The following is a 24407-nucleotide window of genomic DNA, read 5'->3' on the forward strand; positions in this document are numbered from 1 at the left end:
TCTGCTTATGTAAAACATTAACTAGTTTTACAGTGTCATTGAAATAAATTAAATTTTTATTTAATTTATTTTTATTACCTCCAGGAACACTCACTGGAGAATGACTATCTACCACCAAGCAGATTCAGAGAACAGTACAAGTTACTTCGAATTGTTTTTCTACCCAAAGTCTCAAAAGAGAGTGTTTTGCAAAAAGGTGAATAAGATTTTCCCTGTTAGCACATCTCCAGAACTTGTTTTTCTGTTATTCTTTTTTTTTTTCCCCTGAAAGCTTACAAGCAAGGATGGTCATCACACTTGCTGCTCTATATCCCCTAGCAAGAAAGCAATTTGAAACTAGAAAAGTTAAACTTTAACCTTGTAATCTAAACAGATAACACAGCAATGCTCTATATTTTATAGACCTGGTGGAGTGGAAAACTGAGTCTGCTTGAGGTGTTAGCCTCCCATTTTAGTATCTAAAGGGAACCAGCAGAAGCCAGACTGGACTCGTGTTCAGCCCAAGTATTACTTCTAGGTCAGTGCAAATGGAAAATAGGTATTATGACTCCTAATAGAAACTGCACAAGTGACCAATCATGAAGTCATTAATTACAAAAAGAGAAACAAACAGAGAAGACTTTTGTTTATCTAAACTTCTCTGTAGCTTCTTGTAAGTAATCATCACTCTACCCCTTTTGGAACAGATTAACAGCAAGGAAAATCATGGAGAGATCAAGTAGAAAGTAAAAGATTTCATCATATAGGTAATTTGAAAAAAATACATCAACCAACAATAAAGGTTTTATTCAATAATGGTTTGTGTTCTTCAGACACTTTAAGCCAGTGTGTCTGAAATAAAAGTATCATCATCTTTTCTTAACCTGCTTTCCTGACCTTCTCTGTTTCTTATCTTGCTTACTGCCACCATTATTCATTTGGCAGAAGCGTTTTGTCCCTTTGCTGTTTTTCACTTAATACCACCAATTGTTTCCTAATGTTTCCAGCTACACCTTCAAACCCATCCCTTCCCTCCCACCACTGTTGCTTCTGGTGGAAGCCTTTTTCCTCCCCTGGAGGTCTAGTGGTGGGGATTCTAAGCTTTGGCATTCACCCTGTCCAAGGTCAAATCCTTGTTTTGAAACTTGGTGATTGTGAGATCTTGGTTTAGTGATTTAATTTTTTTGTTCAGTTCTCCCATCTAAGTGGGAATTTTAATTGTGCTTTCCTTATAGGTTTGTAGGACGTGTTTACAATACTTGTTTAGGCTTAGAATACTGTTGTGCCCAGTAAGAATTAGCTGTTTATATTGCTTCTTGCATAAGTTTTTAAGCAGTTTCCTAGCTGATCTTCCAGTTTTTTTTTTTTTAATCTCCCTCAACAATTTACCTGTCTTCTGATTTATTTTTGTCCTTTTCTCACTCCAGTGTTTGGTTGGCTCCTTGATTCAGAAACTAATACCCAGTTAGCTCTTGCTGACAGTTTTGAGACCTTATCTGTGTCTTGTCTTCAAATGTTGCTTTGCTCCTTTGCTACTTTTTAACTTCAAGTTCACCATCAACCCTTCTGAAGTTGAACTTGTGTCCAGCTCCTTTGACTATTGGCTGACTTTAGCCATCTCAAAACCTCATCAAGACAAAGAGTCATACCCTATCTTGATCTAGCAATCCCACTCCTGGGTGTGTACCCAAAAGAAATGAAACTAGGGTCTCCCAGGTTCAATGCAGCATAACTAAGACATGGAAACAACTGAAGTGTCCATCAATGGATAAAGAAGTGAAGTAAGTCAGAAAGAGGAAAACAAATATTACAAATTAACACATATAAATGTGTCAGGCGAGTGTATGCTCCTCGGTTTTGTCTCATCACAACAAAGATTTGGAGTGACGGACATTAAAGCCCTTGGCGTGTCACAGCTCTCGGGTCTTAGACAGACCGTGTTATAGCTCTCAGGTCTCGAATGGACCGTGTTATCGCTCTTAGACAAATCAGTGTTACAGCTCCGTGTTACAGCTCTATTTTATTTAGATAATAGCAGGAAAATCCATCTTCGAGGCGTGAGGACATGTCCACACAAAGACGCAAAGAGAAGAGTGCCCCAATGCTTGGGAGAGAGAGAGAGAGAGACAGACAGACCTTTGGCTCCTCTTTTTACATGTTTTTTTCCTCCCCCTGGGCCTGCTCTATGTAAATTGGTTTAGCCAGGAGTGTTGTTTGTTCTACCTGAAGTCCTCACTCCTGGTCCTCAGACCTTCTTTTGTTCTATTTTCACGGGCTTTTCCCTTCCTTGTCTTTTGCTGCTGCTGCTGCTGCTGCTAAGTCGCTTCAGTCGTGTCTGACTCTGTGCAACCCCATAGATGGCAGCCCACCAGGCTCCCCACCCTGGGATTCTCCAGGCAATAACACTGGAGTGGGTTGCCATTTCCTTCTCCAGTGCATGAAAGTAAAAAGTGAAAGTGAAGTCGCTCAGTTGCGTCTGACTCTTCTCGGGCCCATGGACTGCAGCCTACCAGGCTCCTCCATCCATGGGATTTTCCAGGCAAGAGTACTGGAGTCGGGTGCCATTGCCTTGTCTTTTAGCCACTGCCAATTTGGACTCCTGTTTTCTATTCTAAGTACCTAACATATGAAATCTAGAAAGATGATACTGATGAACCTATATGCAGGGTAGCAATGGAAACACAGCAATAGTGACAGGACTTGTGGACACAGTGGGGGAAGGAGAGGATGGGACAAATTGGGAGAGTAGCATTAAACACGTACATTACCATATGGAGAAAGACAATGGGAATTTGTTGTATGACACAGGGAGCTTAAATCCAGTACTCTGCGACAATGTAGAGGGCTGAGACGGGGGGAGGGCACTGGGAGGGGGGTTCAAGAAGGAGGGAACATATGTATACCTATGGCTGATTCATGCTGATGTATGGCAGAAACCAACATAATATTGTAAAGCAATTATGTCCAATTAAAAATAAATGCATTTAAGATTAAAAAGTAAAAATAATAAAAAAGAAGATATAGTATATATATTCAAGGAAATATTCTTGATCCATGAGAAAAAAGGAAACCCTGCCATTTGTGGCAATATAGGTGGACTTCGAGGGCATTATACTAAGTGAAATAAGCCAGGAAGAGAAAGACAAATATTATGTAGTACCACTTATACATGGGAATATTGGAAAGAGTCAAACATAGAAACGGAGAGGAGAACGGTGGTTTCCAGGGTCTAGAGGGTGGGAGAAATAGGGAGAGGTTGTTTAAAGGGTACAAACGTTCCACTATAAGGTGAATGAAGTCTGAGGAGCTCGTGTAAAACATGGTGATTATAGGTGATAACACCACATTATATAATTGAAATTTTATGAAAAAGTAGACCTTAAACAGTCTCACCAAACAGAAGATACCTGGGTTAGGGGACGGATGTGCTGATTAATTAAATGGGAGGGGGGAATCCTTTTACAAAGTTTACAAATATCAAATTACCATGATGTACGCTTTAAACGTCTTGCAACTTTATATGTTCAACTATAACTCAACAAAGCTAAAACAACAACAAAAAATAAATAAAAACCTTGATCGGCTCTCTCCATTTCCTCCCTTTACTGCAGAGTAAAATCCAGCCTGGTGTTGGCTGTACGGACCTTCAAGCTCTGGTCCCAGCTCACCTTTTCCAGCTGCTTCTTTTCCCTAGGTCTCATTCCTCTATCTTACCCTTGGTCTTTTCAAGTGCTACAATATTCCTCCTGCTTTTTCTCCCTCCAATGAAATAGCTCTTCTCCAAAGAGCGCTACTAAAATATCACCTCTTTGTGAAAAGCACCTGGGGGATATTCAGGCTCACCTCTGGGGCTGAAGGAAGCCACATCACGAGCAGTGACAGAATAAGAGTATTTGCAGCCAGCACATGAGTAGTCAGTCACTATTGTCAAAACTTCACATGCTCATTTCATCTTTTGATCAAGTGTGTAATACTCACTATATTACCTCCACCTTGAAGATGGGAGTATAAAACTCAGAAAGGGTAAGCAACTTACCTAAGGTTTGTATAGCTAGTCAGTCACTGAACCAGGATTTTAACCAAATCAGGTGGTCCCAAAGTTATCATTCTTAACTTCTTGACTCTAAAGCACTCCCTAGTATTGCTTCTCACAGCATTTTACTCGTGTTCACAGTATCCGGGTGATTTTTATACATGTTTATTTATTGCTTTATAGTGTCAGCTTTCAGTGTTCCCCTGTTCCTGGCACTATTACGGTTCAAACAGTTAGTGCTCCATGAATGTCTGCCACATCTAAGGGAAATCTAAACCTGCTAACAGGAAATAGTTGCCCTGAGAATTCTGCCTCTAGCTCTCCTGTATCAAGACTCATTCACAATTTAGTGAAGACTTCAAGTTGATAAAAGACGGACCAGAAAAAGGAATGTGTATCTTCCTATGTGTCGCTAAATACCTATGTAATTTTAGATAAGCCACTTAATCTCCCCATTTTTTAGTTTGTTCAATGGAGACTTTAACCCCTAGAATCTGTCATTCTCCCAGGAGTTCTGTGAGGGTGAAATAAGACACCCAAGAGGAAGAATTCTAAGACCTGTAAAAAGGCCATGCAAAGAGAAAGGACACATTCTAATCAGTAAAACACATTGTTTACAGTAAGTAAATAATGTGTGTGTGTGCATGTGTTCAGTTGCTAAGTTGTCTCCAACTCTTTGCAACCCAATGGACTCTGGCCCACCAGGCTCCTCTGTCCATGGGATTTTCCATGCAAGAATGCTGGAGTCGGTTGCCATATCCTTCTTTAGGGTATTTTTCTGACCCAGGGATCGAACCTGTGTCTCTTGTGTCTCCTGCTTGGCAGGTGAATTCTTTACCACTGAGCCACCTGGAAAACCCCTAAATGATGGTGCCAATTAATCTTAATTCTTAGTAAGTGAAGTTTCTAACTTTTCCCACTTCCTATTTCTCATGGGCAATGAAGTGTCCTGAAAGAAGAAATTTCTGTGCTAGTTTTGAACATCCACCATTTGTCAAGACAGAAAAGAATCACTGACTCCCATAGCTCTGGAAGGAGACTTGAGACACAACCTGTGCTTCTCATTTGTTGATGAGATTGTCGTTCAGAGAGGGAACAACTCATTTGAGGGGCTACCACATCTTTCTGGACAATATGGACTAAACAAGGGTGTCCTAGATAAGTGAAAAAAGACTCTCTCTCTATTTTTTTTTTTGTAAAACTGAACAAAAACAAGGACACAACTAGAGAGCTGGCAAAGTGCAAAGGTTACAGAGCCCCATTTCTGGAGTCAACCTCTCACTCTTCCCCCACACTTACTAGGATGATTTGGGTGATTTAATTAAGCTCTCATCCCTTGGTTTTGTAGTCTATAAAACTGAAATAGTAAAGAGTGTCCATCTTTCAGGATTATTTTTAGGATATGACGAGTTAAACTGTGCAAAATTCTTAGACCTGCACCAACCACAGAGTAAGCCCTAGATGCTTGTTAAATAAATAAAAACAACATCTGAGAATTTAGCATTTTTGGAATTCGTATATATGATGAAATTGAAGGACTGTGTTTTCCACTTGAAAATTAAGTTTACAAAACTTCATGGGTTATGCTTCTGTTCTTCCAAAGATTTTCCTGAGTACATGCCCAGCCAGAGCTTTTAGCTAAGTCACCAGGAGTTACCATGAGATTAATTGTCAGAAGGTTAAATTTTTTTTTTCAATTTCCTGGAGGTTACTGTTGTATTTTTAATTGGCAGTATGCTGGCAGTTCAAGTCACTTTTGAAAACAAATTCTCCAACAGCCAACTGCTGATGGTTTTTCTGCCAAAAAAAGGTATCTAAAACTTTTCATGACCAATATGCTACCAGGAATAACAAATACACTGAAATGTTGTGTTGTATTTGATACTAGGAAACTGAAGTTAAGTTAGGAAATTATGTTTTGCAATTACCCAAGGTAAATGCTGATGGTGGCTTGTTGGTTATGAGTAGTCTGGCCTCAAAATAGCCCTGTTATATTTGCCCTCTTGCTCAAATCCACAATAAAAACTCCTGGATGAAGTTTAATTTAGTGAATCAATTATTTTGATTGAATAAGGGCACTGAGATTTTATTGGGTAGATGTTATTATGAAGTAAATTTAAATGAAAACACGCATATAAACACATATAATCAAGTGCTCAATATTTTATCTTTTATATTAATTCCTAACTATTATCTAGTAAGCTTTTTGTCACCATAATGTCTTTCAAATAAATAGGGAAGTGATTACTTTAGGAAAAATTAACTGGGGCATAGAGACAGAATGTGAATGATTTGGAATTATCTAAGGAAAAGATAACTACAGACTTCACAGCATTTATTTTTCAAAGAAAAAGTATTTGTGCTAACATAGAGTATAGTAGCTAGGGATTTCTTTTTATTTTTAATGCAAGTATAGTTGTTACAATATTATACTGGTTTTAGGGCTACAACAGAGTGATTTGATACTTTTGTAGATTGTATTTCATATGTTATTACAAAATATTGGCTATATTCCTTGTGTTCTACATTACATCTTTTACTATGATTTATTTTAAATCTAGAGTTTGTATCTTTGGTTCTTTTCCCATCATCCCCTCTCCATACCCCTCTCACCACTAGTTTCTCTCTATATCTATGAGTCTTCTTCTATTTTGTTGTATTTGTTTCTGTTTGTTCATTTGTTTTAATTTTTAGATTTCACATATAAATGAAAAAAGAGTATTTTTCATTCAGACAGAAAGACTGACTGAATTATTTCACTAAATATAATGTTCTCCAGGTCCACACTTGTTGTTGCAAATGGCAAAATTTCATTCTTTTTCAATGGCTGAGTAATATTCCTGTGTGTGTGTGTGTGTGTGTGTGTGTATGCACCACATTTTCTTTATTCATTCATCTGTTGATGAACACTTAGGTTGGTTCCATGTTTTGGCTGTTGTTAATAATGCTGCTTGATAGCCCTAGCACAAGAAATAGAAAGAAGTTAATTTAAAAGATATTTCAGAGAGAAATTGACCAGAGTTTAGTGGCCAATTAGATGGGGGCGGGGAACAGAAAGGGGCCAATCATTCTAACTTCAGGAACCTGGTAGCTAGAGATACCAATGAATAAATGATGGTGATCATACCAGTACATTTGGCGGGTGGTTTGATCTACATCCTGGCCTGAGTGTTCAAAGAGCAGTGGGCAACTGGCCAGCTTAGGGGACAGCTAATCCTTAACTCATGGTCCAGGTGTCATCAGCCACAGTTCTTATTCATTTCTCACTTTGATTTGAAAGTTATTAGAGTCAGAGAGAAGACATTCTAACTCCTAAATTAACTCTCAGTAGATCACATCTATCACTTTGATCAGCCAGTCAGGCGGCCTCACGGGAGGCCACTATATTCTTCTGTCACCTCCTTCTTGAAGCCTTATTTGTTATTCCCCAACACCTTTCCAAGGGACTTGGACTGATTTTTGTCTGACAGTCTTCTCAAACATCAAATTCAAGATGTGTGCTTAACAAGATTGGGACTTACTAATTTTACCTTTTGTTAAAAATGAGTAATACATTTGTTTTGCAAAAAAAATGTAATAATGTCTATTGTTTTTTATGCAGAAGACCTTTGTCATGTGCTACTTTTTTTAATGCTGTCATTTGAGGCACAAGCAGCAGAACTAATATTTCAACTCTGCATTTAATAAATGCCTATAAAATACATACAGTTTCCAAATATTGAGGATATTTAGCCTATGTTAAAAAACACTCCAGAGGTAATATGTAATGTGTTTAAATATTTGAAAGACTAACTCAAAAAATGATTTTCTAATATACATGAGGAAGCTTGCATTCACATAATTTAATTCTTTTATCCAGTAATTTCAAATCTGGGACAAAATAATCTAAATTTGTAGAAAATAATTTAAATGTGTAGATATATACACAGAGATATTTATCTCAGTGCTATTTATATTATAAGTAAAAAAGAGCAAAGGGGGAAAATCTAAATATTCAAAAGCCAGGGAATGCAGTCAAATACAACATACTGTAACTATATAATGTAATATTATGATTGCCATTAAAATGATATTTACATTTTAATAATAAGATTAGTACATATGAAAGTATTTGATGTAAGAAAAGGATAAATATTTGGCATGGTTGCAATTATTAATGAATGCACCTCTATGAAAAAAGATGTCACTTATTATTTGTTGTTACTTCAAGGTAGTGGAGGAGGAAATGGTAACCCACTCCGGTATTCTTGCCTGGAAAATTCCAGGGACAGAGGAACATGGCAGGCTACAGTGCATGGGGTCACAGAGTCAGACATGACTCAGCAACTGAGCACGCACTTCAAGGTAAAGGAGCATAGTAGGACTGTGTGTTGTGTAGTGTGAATATGTCACGTGTTGTGTGTTGTACTTTCCAGATGGCTGCCATGAACATGAGTGACTTTTATAAATAAAACACTCACCCTGTCAACTCCAAAGGAGAAAGAGGAGGAGGAGGAGGAGAAGGAAGAAGGAGTAGACACGCAGATTACTGTCAAGGGCAGAACCAGGATCCATACTGTTGGAAGTTAAAGGAAGGCTGCCTTTGGGCTCAGCGTGAGGAAGACTGCTCTGCAGCCACCTGCTTCCCTGAAAAAGCAGGAAATACCAAAGAGGTATTTCCTTGAAGAAGCTGCTCCCTGGTAATGACAGAGGGAGTCTGTCAGGGAGCTGGATGAGGCAAGGCTCCCTGCAAACTCTTGGGTTCTCTGGTTTGGGGGATCTAAGTGCTCCGTAACTCAGCAGAAGCTTGTTTCTTTTCCTACAGAAAACATTTTTTTTTCTTATTTTAATTTGCATAATACTGATAAATCTCACATTCCTGCCAAAGGAATGAAAACTCTTTCTTTTCTGCCTTCCTGAGAACATAAAATGAAATTTAGAATGAGTATTGGCCTCTTCCCTGGTGGCTCAGTGGTAGAGAATCCTCCTGCCAGTGTAGGAGATGTGAGTTCGATCCCTAGGTCCTGAAGATACCCTGGAGGAGGTAATGGCAACACTCCAGTATTCTTACCTGGAAAATCCCACGGACGAAGGAGCCTGGCAGGCTACAGTCCATGGGGTTGCAAAGAGCCAGACATGACTGAGTGACAATGTTGACTGAAAAGTGAAAGTGAAAGTCGCTCAGTTGTATCCGACTCTTTGTGATCCCATGGATTATACCATCCATGAAATTCTGCAGTCCAGAATACTCGGGTGGGTAGCCTTTCCCTTCTCCAGGGGATCTTCCCAACCCAGGGATCGGGCCCAGGTCTCCCGCATTGCAGGTGGATTCTTTACCAGCTGAGCCATAAGAGAAGCCCAAGAATACTGGAGTGGGTAGCCTATCCCTTCTCTAGAGGATCTTCCCGACCCAGGAATCAAACTGGGGTCTCCTGCATTGCAGGCAGATTCTTACCACCTGAGCTATCAGGGAAGTCCACAATATTGATTGGCCTCTTATTAAAGTAATTTTCAGCTCTCTAGCTTTGAAGCTGCATGGGATCTGGTGGAGAATATTTCTGCAGCCTCTGTGCAGGTGATTCAAGCCCGGAACTCTCTCAGTCAAGTCAGACTTCATCAAGGGGCTCTCTGTGACCCCCCTTGGAGATGTTTGGTGCCCTTGATTTTCCTCCTGGTGGCCTGAGGTTTGGGTCCTCTGTCACTCTGGTGCTTGTCCACAAGCACCTGCCTCCTGCCTCATGTTTTCATGTCATCTTTTCAGTCCTGCCCAACTGCTTAGGGCCCAGATCATGGTTAGGGGTCTAATAATCATATGAGTAAAATTTTTCTAATATAGCAACGAAATGAATGTGGTCTCCTTTTCAAGTCATCTACTTCGACATGCTGGGATTTTCTTTTCTTCGTGGCTAACAGGGAAGGTGGTGCCTGGTGAGGGAGGGAGTTTAAAATCTGCAGATCTTTGTGGATCAACAAATCATAGGCCATATCTCATATGGGTTCAATAAAAGTCAGTTTTATGACATCTCATTTTTATAAAAATATCAGCTTTTAAGTCAGGCTGCTGATTTTTTTTAATGCCTTTTTTTTTTTTTTTTTCTTTTTAACAAATGTCCTTTTTCTCACACTTAGTTGAAAATTGCACTGCATCCTCTGCGGTCACTTCTTTAGGAATGTGGCTTTCTGCAATACTGGTTCAGGAAGAGTGTTAGCAGGACAGGGTGATTGTGTTCTTTCCTAAAAAATCTGCCTGCAATGCAGGAGACCCTGGTTCGATTCCTGGGTCGGGAAGATTCCCTGGAGAAGGGATAGGCTCCCCACTCCAGTATTTTGGCCTAGAGAATTCCATGGACTGTGTAGTCCATAGGGTTACATAGAGTCGGACACGACTGAGCGACTTTCACTTCACTTCACTTCAAGTGAATAGAGAGACCCATTGGAAAGTTTCATTTTATTTGTCTACTTTGTACAGATGACTATGTTTTTGGTAAATATCTGATAAATTGGCAATTTTTATTTAAGCTTCCAAGAGGCAAAGCAATGGCTCTAATAACCAACATTCACTGACAAATAGTAGCAATAAAAATGTCCACGGCTTCAATATCATGTAGAATTGAGGTTTTGTCATCATTCTGAATTGTGGCCTTCCAGGGTGCTGATGGCAGATTATGTTTTGTTTGTGAGATGGTGTGTGTGTACACACAATGAAGGAAACAAATCAAAGCAATGTATCTTAGCTATATAGTTTTTGTACATAGGATTATTATTAATAAAAATAATTTCATCCTGCTTACTTTCCCCACAGAAGATTGTAGTAGGAAAATGTTTTTTAAAGGTTGTTTTATTTACTGCTCTATCTCACAGCACAGGAACTGACATATAATAAATATATATTGAGTGAATAAATGAATTAATCAAATTTTTTTATTATGACATATTAACTTGGGTCAGTGCCGCTGAAATAAATTACTATTCTACTCTGGGAAGTTTGACTGCACATATTGGGTTGTTTGAGGTATTTCCATATTTTCTTTATTTGTGTTGTTGAAAATAGTGGAATTCTAGAGCATTCACATTTTAAAATCACTCACTGAGTTCACTATTCATTGAAATCGTGAAGGACAGGGAAGCCTGGCATGCTTCAGCCAGTGTGGTTGCAAAGAGACGGACATGACTTAGGGACTGAACAATAAGAATTGAGTTCATTAGTTCCTACAAAATGATGTGAGGGAAAAGAGAATACGTGAAGTTATGGGTTATAGCCCTACACCAAGAATATCCCCTCTAGCTTCTTAATGTTTTGCTTCCTCACTGGCAAAGAACGCCACCTTCTCTATCTAATTCTAACACTTGTTTTGTGCTTGAAAAAACTGTGTATGAAAGACTGTAAACATAGAATGCTTGTAAATATTCATTATAAATAACTGGTGGCATATTTATGAAATAAATAGAAGGTATCCCTTTACATATCCTCTATATTTTACTCCTTAAGAATGCCACAAAGTTGGAGGAAAAAGAGGATGGAGAGTTGTCTGATGGTCAGCTTGTCTAGCAATAACACCCAGTTATGCAATCAAACACTAATCTAAGTGTTGCTCTGAAGGTATTTTGGAGACCTGGTTAAGAAATTGCCCTGGAAATGTGAGTGGTCTCCATCCAATGAGTTGAAAGGCTTGAAGCAAAAACTGAGTTTTCTTGAAAAGAGAATTCTGCTTCAAGACAGCATCAAATTTGCCTGAGTTTCCAACCTTATCGACTGATCTATAAATATCAGACATGCATATTTATATGTATATGTATATACACATATGGGATTCCTGGTGGCTCAGACAGCAAAGAGTCTGCCTGCAATGCAAGAGACCTGAGTTGGATCCCTGGGTCAGGAAGGCTGCCTGGAGAAAGAAATGGCAACCCACTCCAGTATTCTTGCCTGGAAAACCCCATGGACGGAGGAGCCTGGGGGGCTACAGTCCGCAGGGTTGCAAAGAGTCAGACATGATTTACCGACTTCACTTTCACGTACACATATGTATGCATGTATGTATGTATGTACACACACATTTATTTGTGTGTGTATGCATATGTGTAGGTATATATGTATACATACATATATCTATCTATCTATATATATGGCCCAAGACTGGTTTGACTTACAACTTTTAAACTTCACCAATGATGCAAAAATGAAATACATTCAGTAGAAGCTATACTTTGAATTTTGATCTTTTCCCTGGCTGGCAATAGGCCATCTGGTAGATCCTTTTTCGTGATGTGGGGGAGAGCAGCAACTGGTAGAAACCCATAGTCCCCAGTCAGCTATGAGCTCACGAGGCTAATCAATTGATACGCTTACTATTCTGCACCCAGACAACCATTTTGTTTTTCACTTTCAGCACTGTATTTAATAAATTACATGAGATATTCAACACTTTATTATAAAATAAGCTTTATGTTGGATGATTTTGCCCAACTAATGCAAGTGTTCTGAGCACATGAGGTAGGCTAGGCTCAGATACAATGTTCAGTAGGTTGGGTGTATTGAATGCATTTTAGACTTAAAATATTTTCAACTTACCCCACTGGTTTTATCAGCATGTAACCCCACTATAAGTTAATAAATGTATATGTATATGTATGAGATGGTTTTGTTTTTCCATGATACTGGGAAAGAATGGACAGAGAAAAGTCACGTTTGTGTAATTATTTTCGACTTTATAGTGTCTTTTCAGACCTAGTAACATTTTTTTATGTTTGCAGTATGACACAACAAATCCATGTATGGTGAATCAGAAAACTGACAAGCAATGCAATTTAAAATGTACAGCTGTTCCACTAACAGTTTTGGCAATGGGAATCCCAAGAGTTCTCTGAGCCGAGTCCCTACACCTCAGATCAAGCATAAATTTCCAAATGTTTTGAAGCCAAAGCTCTCGACATTAACACTGGGCTGTCAGTCTGCCAAATGGGAAGTGGTTTGTAATTGCACAGACGTTCCCCTTGGTATTTAGGTAAACAGGAGCACATCAATAGAGTTTGTTTTGCGGAATATAATATATTGATCAATTCTCTTTAGAAGCAGAGAACTGCAATACATTCAGACCTAAACAAACAAAACAAAGAGTTTGAGGGAGAAAAACGAACAAACAAACTTGCTTTGAACAGCAGGAGACGACGTTTTGGCAGCTGAGCAGGGCAAGAGCTTCATGAGCCGCTCTTTAATGCTGCGCTTGGTGCTGTTCTGAGTGTAGAGGAAACCTAGAAGATATGGGATGGGTTCTGTTAATGCCAGCTGCAGAGAGAAACCTGGGGCATGCTGCTCTGGGTGTCAGCAGATGCCATGGCAGGCAGGATCTGGGTGCAGCCATATTTGCTCAGGCAATCACAGGCAGAGGGTTGGCATCCCAGAGGAAAAAAACAAAAACAAAAAAAACGAAACTAACTAAATCCTGGTTTTCCCTTTTAGGTTTATTTTATGTTGCATTAGATCATGATTACCCCATGAGCAAAGAATCATGCAAATAAATCTTTTGAGTAGCAAAAATAAGATTTGCTGACTTTTGGAGGTCTTAAATTGGGAATATAGCAAATATCATAAAAAGAGTGAACTGGATTGAAATTTCAACATTCAAAGCAGTGTTAATGGCCCACGTGACATTTTCTGCACTCATCACTCCCGTCTTTGCTTCCAGGGGAGTGGGTGCTCTGCATAAATCATTCACACCGCAATCACCTGTTAGTACCTTTTTGCCTTCCCTGAAAGTGAGAAAATTGATGTCCTTGATATGCAGCTTCATTAGCATAAGCTGATGTGCCCAGAGATGGGACATCCTTCAAATGTGGACATTAATGGATGGGGCTTATTCAAGCAGAGTGATTCTAAAAGACACAAGGAGTATTCACAAAATGTTAACCCAGGAGTAGATGGAGCAGCATCTGTGACTTCAAGTAGTTAGTGAGGACTCAAGGAAAATCAGTAGTGACCCAATGGGCCAGCTAGCAAGTGCTTGAAAACCTGCTGGTGCCAGGAGCCATATCTGTCCAGCTTAGCATCAACTTGCCCATTCTGAGTGACCAGAAGCCTGAATCTTCACGTCACTATATAGATTACCGCCCCAAATCAGTTTGGAAAGTGTAGAATACAAAGCAAAAGCAAAAGGACCAATTTAAATCAAAGTTAGACCACCCTTAAAATATGAACTTGGCACATGGACCCCTTGTTGCTTTTCTACTTTGTAATTCCCTCCTTGGTGTTATAGAAAGTCCTGAGTGCAAGGCTACTGTTCTATTTCCCTTTGGAGCTATTCATCCTACCATTGGCTAAAAAGCCTGATAGATATGATAGATCTTGTGCTGAGATGACAGTAGATGACATAGATCATATTGGATCATTTCCCTACTTAAAAACCCCGCTAAAACTTTCCCATTGTCTTTCAAAAAAAAAAACAAAACATCCACTTTCTACCATGGACCCCAATCCCTGCACAATCTGGCCCTTCCTCACTCTGACAGCACTGTTCAGCATCCTCCCTGCTGCCTGACCACCAGCCATTGGCCACGCCACCCTTCTTTCCTGTTCCCACACCAGGTCCCTCCTCTGCCCTTGACACTTACATGTGTGAAATATCTTGCTTACTTGATAATGCCAAGTGCTGGTTGAGAGTCTGGCACATAGGAAGAGATCAATAAATGTCTGACAAATGAGTGAACAGAGTCACTTTCCATACCAAGAGAACACCCAATTTCATTTCCTAGATTAGCATCTAAAGAAGCTTTTAAACTTGTAAAATCAATCCGATTTACACACTGCAGACTCTGGCTAGCTTCTTCATACTACATTTCTAAAGGGACACATCTATCTAAGTATACTCTCCTTGTAAACCTGTCTGGGACATGATAATTTTGCTTTAGCTTTTCAAGCAGGACATTCTGCTTCTTCCATTGGTATCTTTTAAACTTTCATGCCACTATGTGTATATTCAGGTGGGTCCTTCAACAATTACCAACTTCTACCAAGGAGGAGATGGTTGGATGGCATCACTGACTCAATGGACATGAGTTTGAGCAAGCTCCAGGAGTTGGTGAAGGACAGGGAACCCTGGCATGCTGCAGTCCATGGGGTCACAAAGAGTCAAACATGAGTGAACAACAACAACACCTGCTCTTGCAAACTTCAAAACTGTTCAAACACACTCATCTTGATAAAAATTTCTTGTCAGTTTGCAGCCTTCCAGAGAGAGAACCCCCTCCCTCCTCTGCTCTATCTTCTCTGTTGTCCCTGATTCACGGCCCTGCCTCCATTGCTCTGGGCATCACCCCCTCTTGCAGAGACCCTCTCCTGTCAAGGAGTTAGAGAGGAAATGTTCTACTAACCTTCGGCAGTAGGAGACAGACTATTGTTACCTCTTACTCAGCTTCTGTGTTTCAGATTGGACTTCCTGATATCTAGCCAAATTTTTCATACTGTTCATAAGCTTCTCAAGGCAAGAATACTTTGTCCACCTGATGTGAAGAGTCAATTCATTGGAAAAGATCCTGATGCTGGGAAAGATTGAGGGCAAGAGGAGAAGGGGGCGATAGGGGATGAGATGGTTGGATGGCATCACTGACTCGGTGGACGTGAGTTTGAGCAAGCTCCTGGAGATAATGAAGGACAGGGGAGCCTGGTGTGCTGCAGCTCAGTGGAGTCACAAAGAGTCAGACAGGACTTAGCAACTGAACAACAACAAGGCAAACTCTACAATCATGCCTGAGACTGGCACATAGCAGACTCTTAAGAAGTATTTGCTGGTTTCTCAGTTTCTTCCTTTTCCTTTAAATTCTGATATCTGTCAAACTCACTCTCTCTTTGACAGGTTCCTAGACCCTCAGGCCTGGGTGTGGAGAAGGGACCTTTATGCTTCTCAAGTACTAAAGTATTAATGTTTATCTCCCTTCCTTCAGCCCCATCCCCAAATTAGTGGTTAATGATGTTCTTGCCTGGAGCATCTTTTGAACCCCCACGTGGGACTACAAAGTATACAGGTTTTTGTTTTCAATCAGTAGCTGGAAGTCTTAGTTTCTAGTCCCTGTTTTATTACTTCAAGCCAAGTGATCTTGGGCAGGTTATTAAACTTCTCAGTGTCATTGTCTTTTCTTTACAAAACAAAAGGCTTTATACTAAAAAGATCTTGGTTGTCAAAACATAGTTTTAAAGTCCGTTTTAGGAATATCAGTTCAGTTCAGTTCAGTCGCTCAGTCGTGTCCTAGTCTTTGCAACCCCATGAATCGCATATATTTAACTGTAAATTGTGTACGGTGACTACTGCTGCTGCTGCTGCTAAGTCACTTCAGTCGTGTCCGACTGTGCGACCCTATAGACGGCAGCTTACCAGGCTTCCCCGTCCCTGGGATTCTCCAGGCAAGAACACTGGAGTGGGTTGCCATGTCCTTCTCCAATGCATGAAAGTGAAAAGTGAAAGTGAAGTCGCTCAGTCATGTCCAACTCTTCGCGACCCCATGGACTGCAGCCTACCAGGCTCCTCCGCCCATGGGATATTCCAGGCAAGAGTACTGGAACGGGGTGCCTGCCTTCTCCATATGGTGACTACCTTATTTTTACTGTGTTTCTCCTTAGTGAGAGCTTTAGCTTCCAGCAGGTAGGATGTGGATATCATGGAATCCTCAGGCTCTCTTTCTCACTTTGTCTCTGTCTCTCCCTTCCAGTCTCTCCTTCTCAGCTATCAGATCACTCTGCACTTTTCCCCTTAGAGTGTCTGAGTGTTCAAGCATGGTAGTAAAACAGCCTAGGTAGATCCTGGCACCATGGTCTTGGGTAACTTTATTTAATCTGAATCTCAGTTTCCTCATCAATAAAATGGATTAGTACTAGTATCTATCTTGTACTGTTGTTAGAATCTAATGAAATAATAGATGAAACACTTAGTATAGTGACTGTTCATAACATCCTTTCAATTAATGTCAGATATTAATTTTTCTCAGTCCTTTGAGCATACATCCCAATCCTTTCTACATGCTACTATCTTTGTCTGAAATTGTGTTTTACCTTATTGTGGCTTTCTCTTCTGCCATCTTTGAGATTTCAGTTCAATAATCACTTACTAAGGAAAACTTTATCTGACAGACCAAACTAGATTATGAACAGCTTTATCATAAGCTCCTATAGTTTCCTATATTTCTCCTTCATAGCATTATCACAAATATAATTAAAACAATTGATGATGCAATTATGTTTTCGACATGTCTTCCCTACTACAATGTAAGATTGAAGATTTCTACTTCCAGTCTTTAGAGAATAAATAACTTACTGGAAGTATTATCTCACCATAAACACTTAGCTGGACAAGCATACCTCAGAGATATTGCAGGTTCTGTTCCAGACTGCTGCAATAAAGTGAATACAGCAATAAAATGAGTTACATAAATTTTAGGTCTCCCAGTGCATATAGAAGGGCTTCTCTGGTGGCTCAGAGGGTAAAGCGTCTGCCTGCAATGCAGGAGACCTGGGTACGATCCCTGGGTTAGGAAGATCCCGAACTTACATTTATACTATACTGTAGTTTATTAGGTTTGCCAAAGCATTATGTCTAAAAATCATTGTACAAATCATAATTTTAAAAATATATTATCACTAAGAAATGCTGTCATCTAACAATACAAGGTTGCCACAAATCTTCAATTTGCTAAAAAATGCAGTATCTATGAAGCACAATGAAGCTAAGTACATTAAAATGAGGTATGTCTGTACATGAGGCAACTGTTCTCAAGCACTGAATAAGCAATGTAGAACTATGGTACTGGAGAAGGAAGAAACTCTGAGATGAGCTCCGTGAATGCCCAGCTCCCTCTGCCTGGGGCATGTTCCTTCCATAGATCAGAGAGATAAGGCACAAGCTCAACATACTGAGGTAGAACTTGCAGGGCATGGTGCTGGAGAAGAGAGAACTGGTTTGTGTGTCGGAGGAAAGGACCCATGTAAAGAATTAAATGTGGCCATTGTGATGTTTCATTGTATGTGTCAATGTAACTGGGCTAAACGTTATCTAGAGAGCTGGTGAAATATCATCTCTGTGTATGTCTGTCTGTGAGGATGTTTCTAGAAGAGGTTAGTTATTTAACTGGTAGATTGAATAAAAAAAGAATACTTTCATTAGTGCTGGTGGACATCATCCAAGAGGTTAAGGGGGTTGAAGAGAACAAAATTGTAGAGGAAGACGGATTTGTTCTCTGAGTTCAGACATCCATCTTTCTCACCTTCAGACATTGGTGCTACTGGTTCTCAGGTTTCTGGACTCTGACTGTGACTTACATCATTACCCTGGTTCCCAAGTCTTCAAGTTTGGACTGAAACTATCATCAGCTTTCCTGGGCCTCTAGGTTGCAGATGGCAGGTTGTGGGACTTAGCAGCCTTTGTGATTGTAAGAGCCAATCGTTCATAATAAGTGTCTTTCTGTTTACCTGTCTATATCCTGTTGGTTCGTTTCTCTGGGAAACCCTGACTAAGACAGTCATTGACCAAGGCCTGGGTTATGCATGATCAGGGACATCATAAAACTCAGCAAGTAAGCTGCTGCAAGACTGAGATGCAATCTCAAAAATGACAGAATGGTCTCTGTTTGTTTCCAAGGCAAACCATTCAATATCACAATAATCCAAGTCTATGCCCCAACCAGTAACACTGAAGAAGCTGAAGTTGAACGGTTCTATAAAGACCTACAAGACCTTTTAGAACTAACACCCAAAAAAGATGTCCTTTTCATTATAGGGGACTGGAATACAAAAGTAGGAAGTCAAGAAACACCTGGAGTAACAGGCAAATTTGGCATTGGAATACGGAATGAAGCAGGGCAAAGACTAATAGAGTTTTTCCAAGAAAATGCACTGGTCATAGCAAACACCCTCTTCCAACAACACAAGAGAAGACTCTATACATGGACATCACCAGATGGTCAACACCAAAATCAGATTGATTATATTCTTTGCAGCCAAAGATGGAGAAGCTCTATACAGTCAACAAAAACAAGACCGGGAGCTGACTGTGGCTCAGGTCATGAACTCCTTATTGCCAAATTCAGACTGAAATTGAAGAAAGTAGGGAAAACCACTAGACCATTCAGGTATGACCTAAATCAAATCCCTTATGATTATACAGTGGAAGTGAGAAATAGATTTAAGGGACTAGATACGATAGATAGAGTGCCTGATGAACTGTGGACTGAGGTTTGTGACATTGTACAGGAGACAGGGATCAAGACCATCCCCATGGAAAAGAAATGCAGAAAAGCAAAATGGCTGTCTGGGGAGGCCTTACAAATAGCTGTGAAAAGAAGAGAAGTGAAAAGCAAAGGAGAAAAGGAAAGATATAAGCATCTGAATGTAGAGTTCCAAAGAATAGCAAGAAGAGATAAGAAAGCCTTCTTCAGCGATCAATGCAAAGAAATAGAGGAAAACAACAGAATGGGAAAGACTAGAGATCTCTTCAAGAAAATTAGAGATACCAGGGGAATATTTCATGCAAACATGGGCTCAATAAAGGACAGAAATGGTATGGACCTAACAGAAGCAGAAGATATTAAGAAGAGGTGGCAAGAATACACAGAAGAATTGAACAAAAAAGATCTTCATGACCCAGATAATCATGATGGTGTGATCACTCATCTAGAGCCAGACATCCTGGAATGTGAAGTCAAGTGGGCCTTAGAAAGCATCACTACGAACAAAGCTAGAGGAGATGATGGAATTCCAGTTGAGCTATTTCAAATCCTGAAAGATGATGCTGTGAAAGTGCTGCACTCAATATGCCAGCAAATTTGGAAAACTCAGCAGTCGCCACAGCACTGGCAAAGGTCAGTTTTAATTCCAATTCCAAAGAAAGGCAATGCCAAAGAATGCTCAAACTACCGCACAATTGCACTCATCTGACATGCTAGTAAAGTAATGCTCAAAATTCTCCAAGCCAGGCTTCAGCAATACATGAACCGTGAACCTCCAGATGTTCAAGCTGGTTTTAGAAAAGGCAGAGGAACCAGACACCAAATTGCCAACATCCGCTGGATCATTGAAAAAGCAAGAGAGTTTGAGAAAAACATCTATTTCTGCTTTATTGACTATGCCAAAGCCTTTGACTGTGTGGATCACAATAAACTGTGGAAAATTCTGAAAGAGATGGGAATACCAGACCACCTGACCTGCCTCTTGAGAAATTTGTATGCAGGTCAGAAAGCAACAGTCAGAACTGGACATGAAACAACAGACTGGTTCCAAATAGGAAAAGGAGTATGTCAAGGCTGTATATTGTCAGCCTGCTTATTTAACTTCTATGCAGAGTACATCATGAGAAACGCTGGGCTGGAGGAAGCACCGCTGGCATCAAGATTGCCGGGAGAAATATCAGTCACCTCAGATATGCAGATGACCGCACCCTTATAGCAGAAAGTGAAGAGGAACTAAAAAGCCTCTTGATGAAGGTGAAAGTAGAGAGTGAAAAAGTTGGCTTAAAACTCAACATTCAGAAAATGAAGATCATGGCATCTGGTCCCATCACTTCATGTGAAATAGATGGGGAAACAGTGTCAGACTTTATTTTTGGGGGCTCCAAAATCACTGCAGATGGTGACTGCAGCCATGAAATTAAAAGACGCTTACTCCTTGGAAGAAAAGTTATGACCAACCTAGATAGCATATTGAAAAGCAGAGACATTACTTTGCCAACAAAGGTCCGTCTAGTCAAGGCTATGGTTTTTTCAGTGGTCATGTATGGATGTGAGAGTTGGACTGTGAAGAAAGCTGAGCACCGAAGAATTGATGCTTTTGAACAGTGGTGTTGGAGAAGACTCTTGAGGGTCCCTTGGACTGCAAGGAGATCCAACCAGTCCATTCTAAAGGAGATCAGCCCTGGGATTTCTTTGGACGGAATGATGCTAAAGCTGAAACTCCAGTACTTTGGCCACCTCATGCGAAGAGTTGACTCATTGGAAAAGACTCTGATGCTGGGAGGGATTGGGGACAGGAAGAGAAGGGAACAACAGAGGATGAGATGGCTGGATGGCATCACCGACTCGATGGACGTGAGTGAACTCCGGGAGTTGGTGATGGACAGGGAGGCCTGGTGTGCTTCGATTCATGGGTTCCAAAGAGTCGGACATGACTGAGTGACTGAACTGAACTGATTAGAAATCATTCAGTACTATGAGATACTGGAGTTCTTGCCGAGGCCAAAAAAGATAAATACATAAATAAGAAGAAAAAGAAAAGTGAGAAAGAAGGACAGAAAGAAATTGTACTATTGCATTGAACCCTTCTGGCGTGCACTGGAGAGCTCAAATAGACTATGCTTTTAGAGTAGGATCATCACCCAGAGTAAGAACCACATCCTGTAACTAATTATGAAATAAAAATGGACCTATCCTAACATTTAATATAATAGAATTGTAGTTGGCAAGACCAGAAGTGCTAATAACTGTGGAATGCCTTCCAGAACATTACTCAAAACATTCTGAAGGAAGACAACACAATCTAAACTCCCTATGGTTTACTATAACAAAATCAATCTGTGCTAAAAAACATTAGCAGACATGTGAAGGACTAGAAAAATGTGACCCATACTCAAGAATTTTTAAAAAGCAGTCAATAGAAACAGACCCTAGGATGACACAGATGTTGGAATTTCAAGGAAAAAATAGCCATAATAAGTAAACATGTGAAATATTTCAGCAGAAAAATTAAACCACAAAAGGAATCAAATGGAAATTTTAGATGAGAAAAGCAAAATATCTAAAAAGAAAAAAAAATTTAGATGGGCTCAATAGCAGATTGGGGACTCCTGAGGAAAGAGTTGAGAGCTTGAATGGAGGTGAAAAAAGACAAATCATCCAATTTGAATAACAGAGAGGAAAAGGGATTAAAAGATAAACAGATCCTTAGTGATTTGTGAGACAATACCAAATAGTCTAACATAAATGTAATTAGAGAACCAAATGAGACAGGAGAGAAAAAATAGAAAAATAAATGGCTAAAACGTTCCAAATTTGTTTACAAACATCAATGTACATATCCAAGAACCTTGAACTTCAATAAAGGAAAATAAAAGATGAATTACATATAGGTATGTTATAGTCAAATTGTTGAAAAAAGTTAAAAAAAGTCTCAAGAAAAAGCAGACTAAAAGGACATGCCTTACATATAGTGGTAAAATAATATGATAATGGTTTTTGATCAGAAACAATAGATGACAGAAAACAATGGAATTATGTGCTGGAGAGAATGAAAAGACTTTCAAGCCAGAATTCTATATTCCGTGAAAATAGACTTTTTAGAATAAAGATGAAATAAAGGTATTTTCAGATAAACTAAAGCTAAGAGAAATCACAGATAGCAGACCTGCCTTAAAAGCAATACTGAAGGAATTTCTTCAGGCTGAAAAGAAATGACATGATACAAGAACTTAGAGCTACACATAGAAATGAAGAACACCGGAAACTGGAAATATATGAATAAATATAAAATATTATCTCATTTTCTTATTTCCTTTGTTTAAAACAACCAAAAATATTGTGAGGTTTATTACATTTGCTGATATTACATTTCTGACAATAATAGCATAAAGTAGGGGGAGAATAAATGAAATTTTACTGTTGTACATTTTACACAAAGTGGGACAATATTAACTTTAAGTAATCTGAATAAGTGAAGGAGACATATTATAATCTCTAGGTGCCAGGAAAACAAATGAAAATAATAAAAGGAGGTGCAGTTAAATATCTAGTTGAGAAATTAAAATGTAATATCAAAAGTATTTGATTAACCCCAAAGTAGTCAGGGACAGAATAGAGAAACCAAGAGACTATATAGGAGAGTAGACTTAACATTCTTCCATATCATGAAAGCAGAAACGAAATTGTTCTTATTCAGGACTGTATGCTTATTACTTTCCACAGTGCCTAATATATAAAGTGTTCAATCAATATCTAATGAAAGCATGAAATTAGACTCTTTATCTTACACGACGGTCTCAAAATGTGCACATTGGCGGCATGTCTGTAACTGGCAGATTCATTTGGAATCTGCAGGATATGCTTCCTCTCAGCATGGAAGCAGTGTCCTCTTCACCAGCTGGACACCTGTGTGTGAAGGCAATCTACTAAGGATGCTACTGAGTGCATTCCCCAGCCAATAACCCCAGAAAGAGATTAACTGGTGAAGGTAGGTCAACCAGCAAGGTCCCTGAATATGGATGGCATTTTACTCCTATAGAAACCAAACACTCTTGGATAGATTAACTGTATCACATAAATATTTACTCATTTATGTAAAAAGCACTTACAATAATGCATATGTTGTAAATAATATTTGTTGTAGAATTGTGGATGCACAAGTGGTCATACAAGAAAAAAATCCCTGCTCTCCAGGGTCTAACCATCTACACTGATGGTAACCTCTATTATATCCCATGATGGATAATTCAGTTTCTTTTATTAAGCCTGAATTCTCTGAGGGGAGGACTCTGTTCACTGATTGCTATGCTATGCTATGCTAAGTCGCTTCAGTCGTGTCCAACTCTGTGTGACCCCATAGACGGCAGCCCACCAGGCTCCGTCGTCCCTGGGATTCTCCAGGCAAGAACACTGGAGTGGGTTGCCATTTCCTTCTCCAGTGCATGAAAAGAGAAAAGTGAAAGTGAAGTCGCTCAGTCGTGTCCGACTCTTAGCGACCCCATGGACTGCAGCCTACCAGGCTCCTCAGTCCATGGGATTTTCTGGGCAAGAGTACTGGAGTGGGGTGCCATTGCCTTCTCCAGTTCACTGATTAATACATTATTAAAAAAATTTATTGAATGTCTTCAGTGTGCTTTGTACTATCCCAGGTACTAGGAATAATTCCCACTTTAATTGATCTTATAGTCAGGGAAGAAAAAGTAATAAAAATAAGTAGCAAAAACTAAAGTTTGCCAGATAGAAAGCAGGACTGAGACCTATTGGTGCACAGGTTGAGAGGTGGAGTGGGAAAGACATAATTTTCAGTGTGGTGGCCAGGGAGGTTTCACTGGAGTTACATATCAGCAAAAATACCTGATGAGCTGAGGAAGTTTCTTATCCTACTTTGATTATTAGCAACCAGCACATGTTAGGCACTAACACATAGATTAGTAATTCATCTTACTCATTTATTAATTTACTCAATATTTTTTGACACAATGGACAGGTTAATACCTTAAATTAATTGGCTACATAAACTGCTGAATCCAATAATCTATAATAAATTTATTACCTTACAAATCAAAATTAAGCCAACTCCCTTATCCCTGCAACTAGAAGTTAAATCAATGTACCAGGGTACTAGTACTTCAAAAATCAGGAAACAAGATAATACAGAAAAGAGAATAAGAAGTAAGTGTGCAAGTAAGTAGGCTACTTTAAATTGTGA

The 24407-nt window shown here is 39.5% G+C and overlaps 1 protein-coding gene across 4 annotated transcripts in view; it reads right to left on the reverse strand.

Annotated features, from left to right (window-relative positions):
* The window catches only part of KCNIP4 (potassium voltage-gated channel interacting protein 4), a 1318263-nt gene that overhangs the window by 116344 nt on the left and 1177512 nt on the right, over window positions 1–24407 (reverse strand). The window contains exon 2 of one of the 4 annotated variants that reach the window (XM_070791223.1): window positions 13142–13243. The exons of the other annotated variants lie outside the window; for them this stretch is intronic. Coding sequence (XP_070647324.1) covers window positions 13142–13243 — 102 coding nt within the window. The remainder of the gene's footprint in view (window positions 1–13141; window positions 13244–24407) is intronic. 4 annotated transcript variants of the gene reach the window in all.

This window comes from Bos indicus, chromosome 6 (assembly GCF_029378745.1).
Source record: "Bos indicus isolate NIAB-ARS_2022 breed Sahiwal x Tharparkar chromosome 6, NIAB-ARS_B.indTharparkar_mat_pri_1.0, whole genome shotgun sequence".
NCBI lineage: Eukaryota > Metazoa > Chordata > Mammalia > Artiodactyla > Bovidae > Bos > Bos indicus.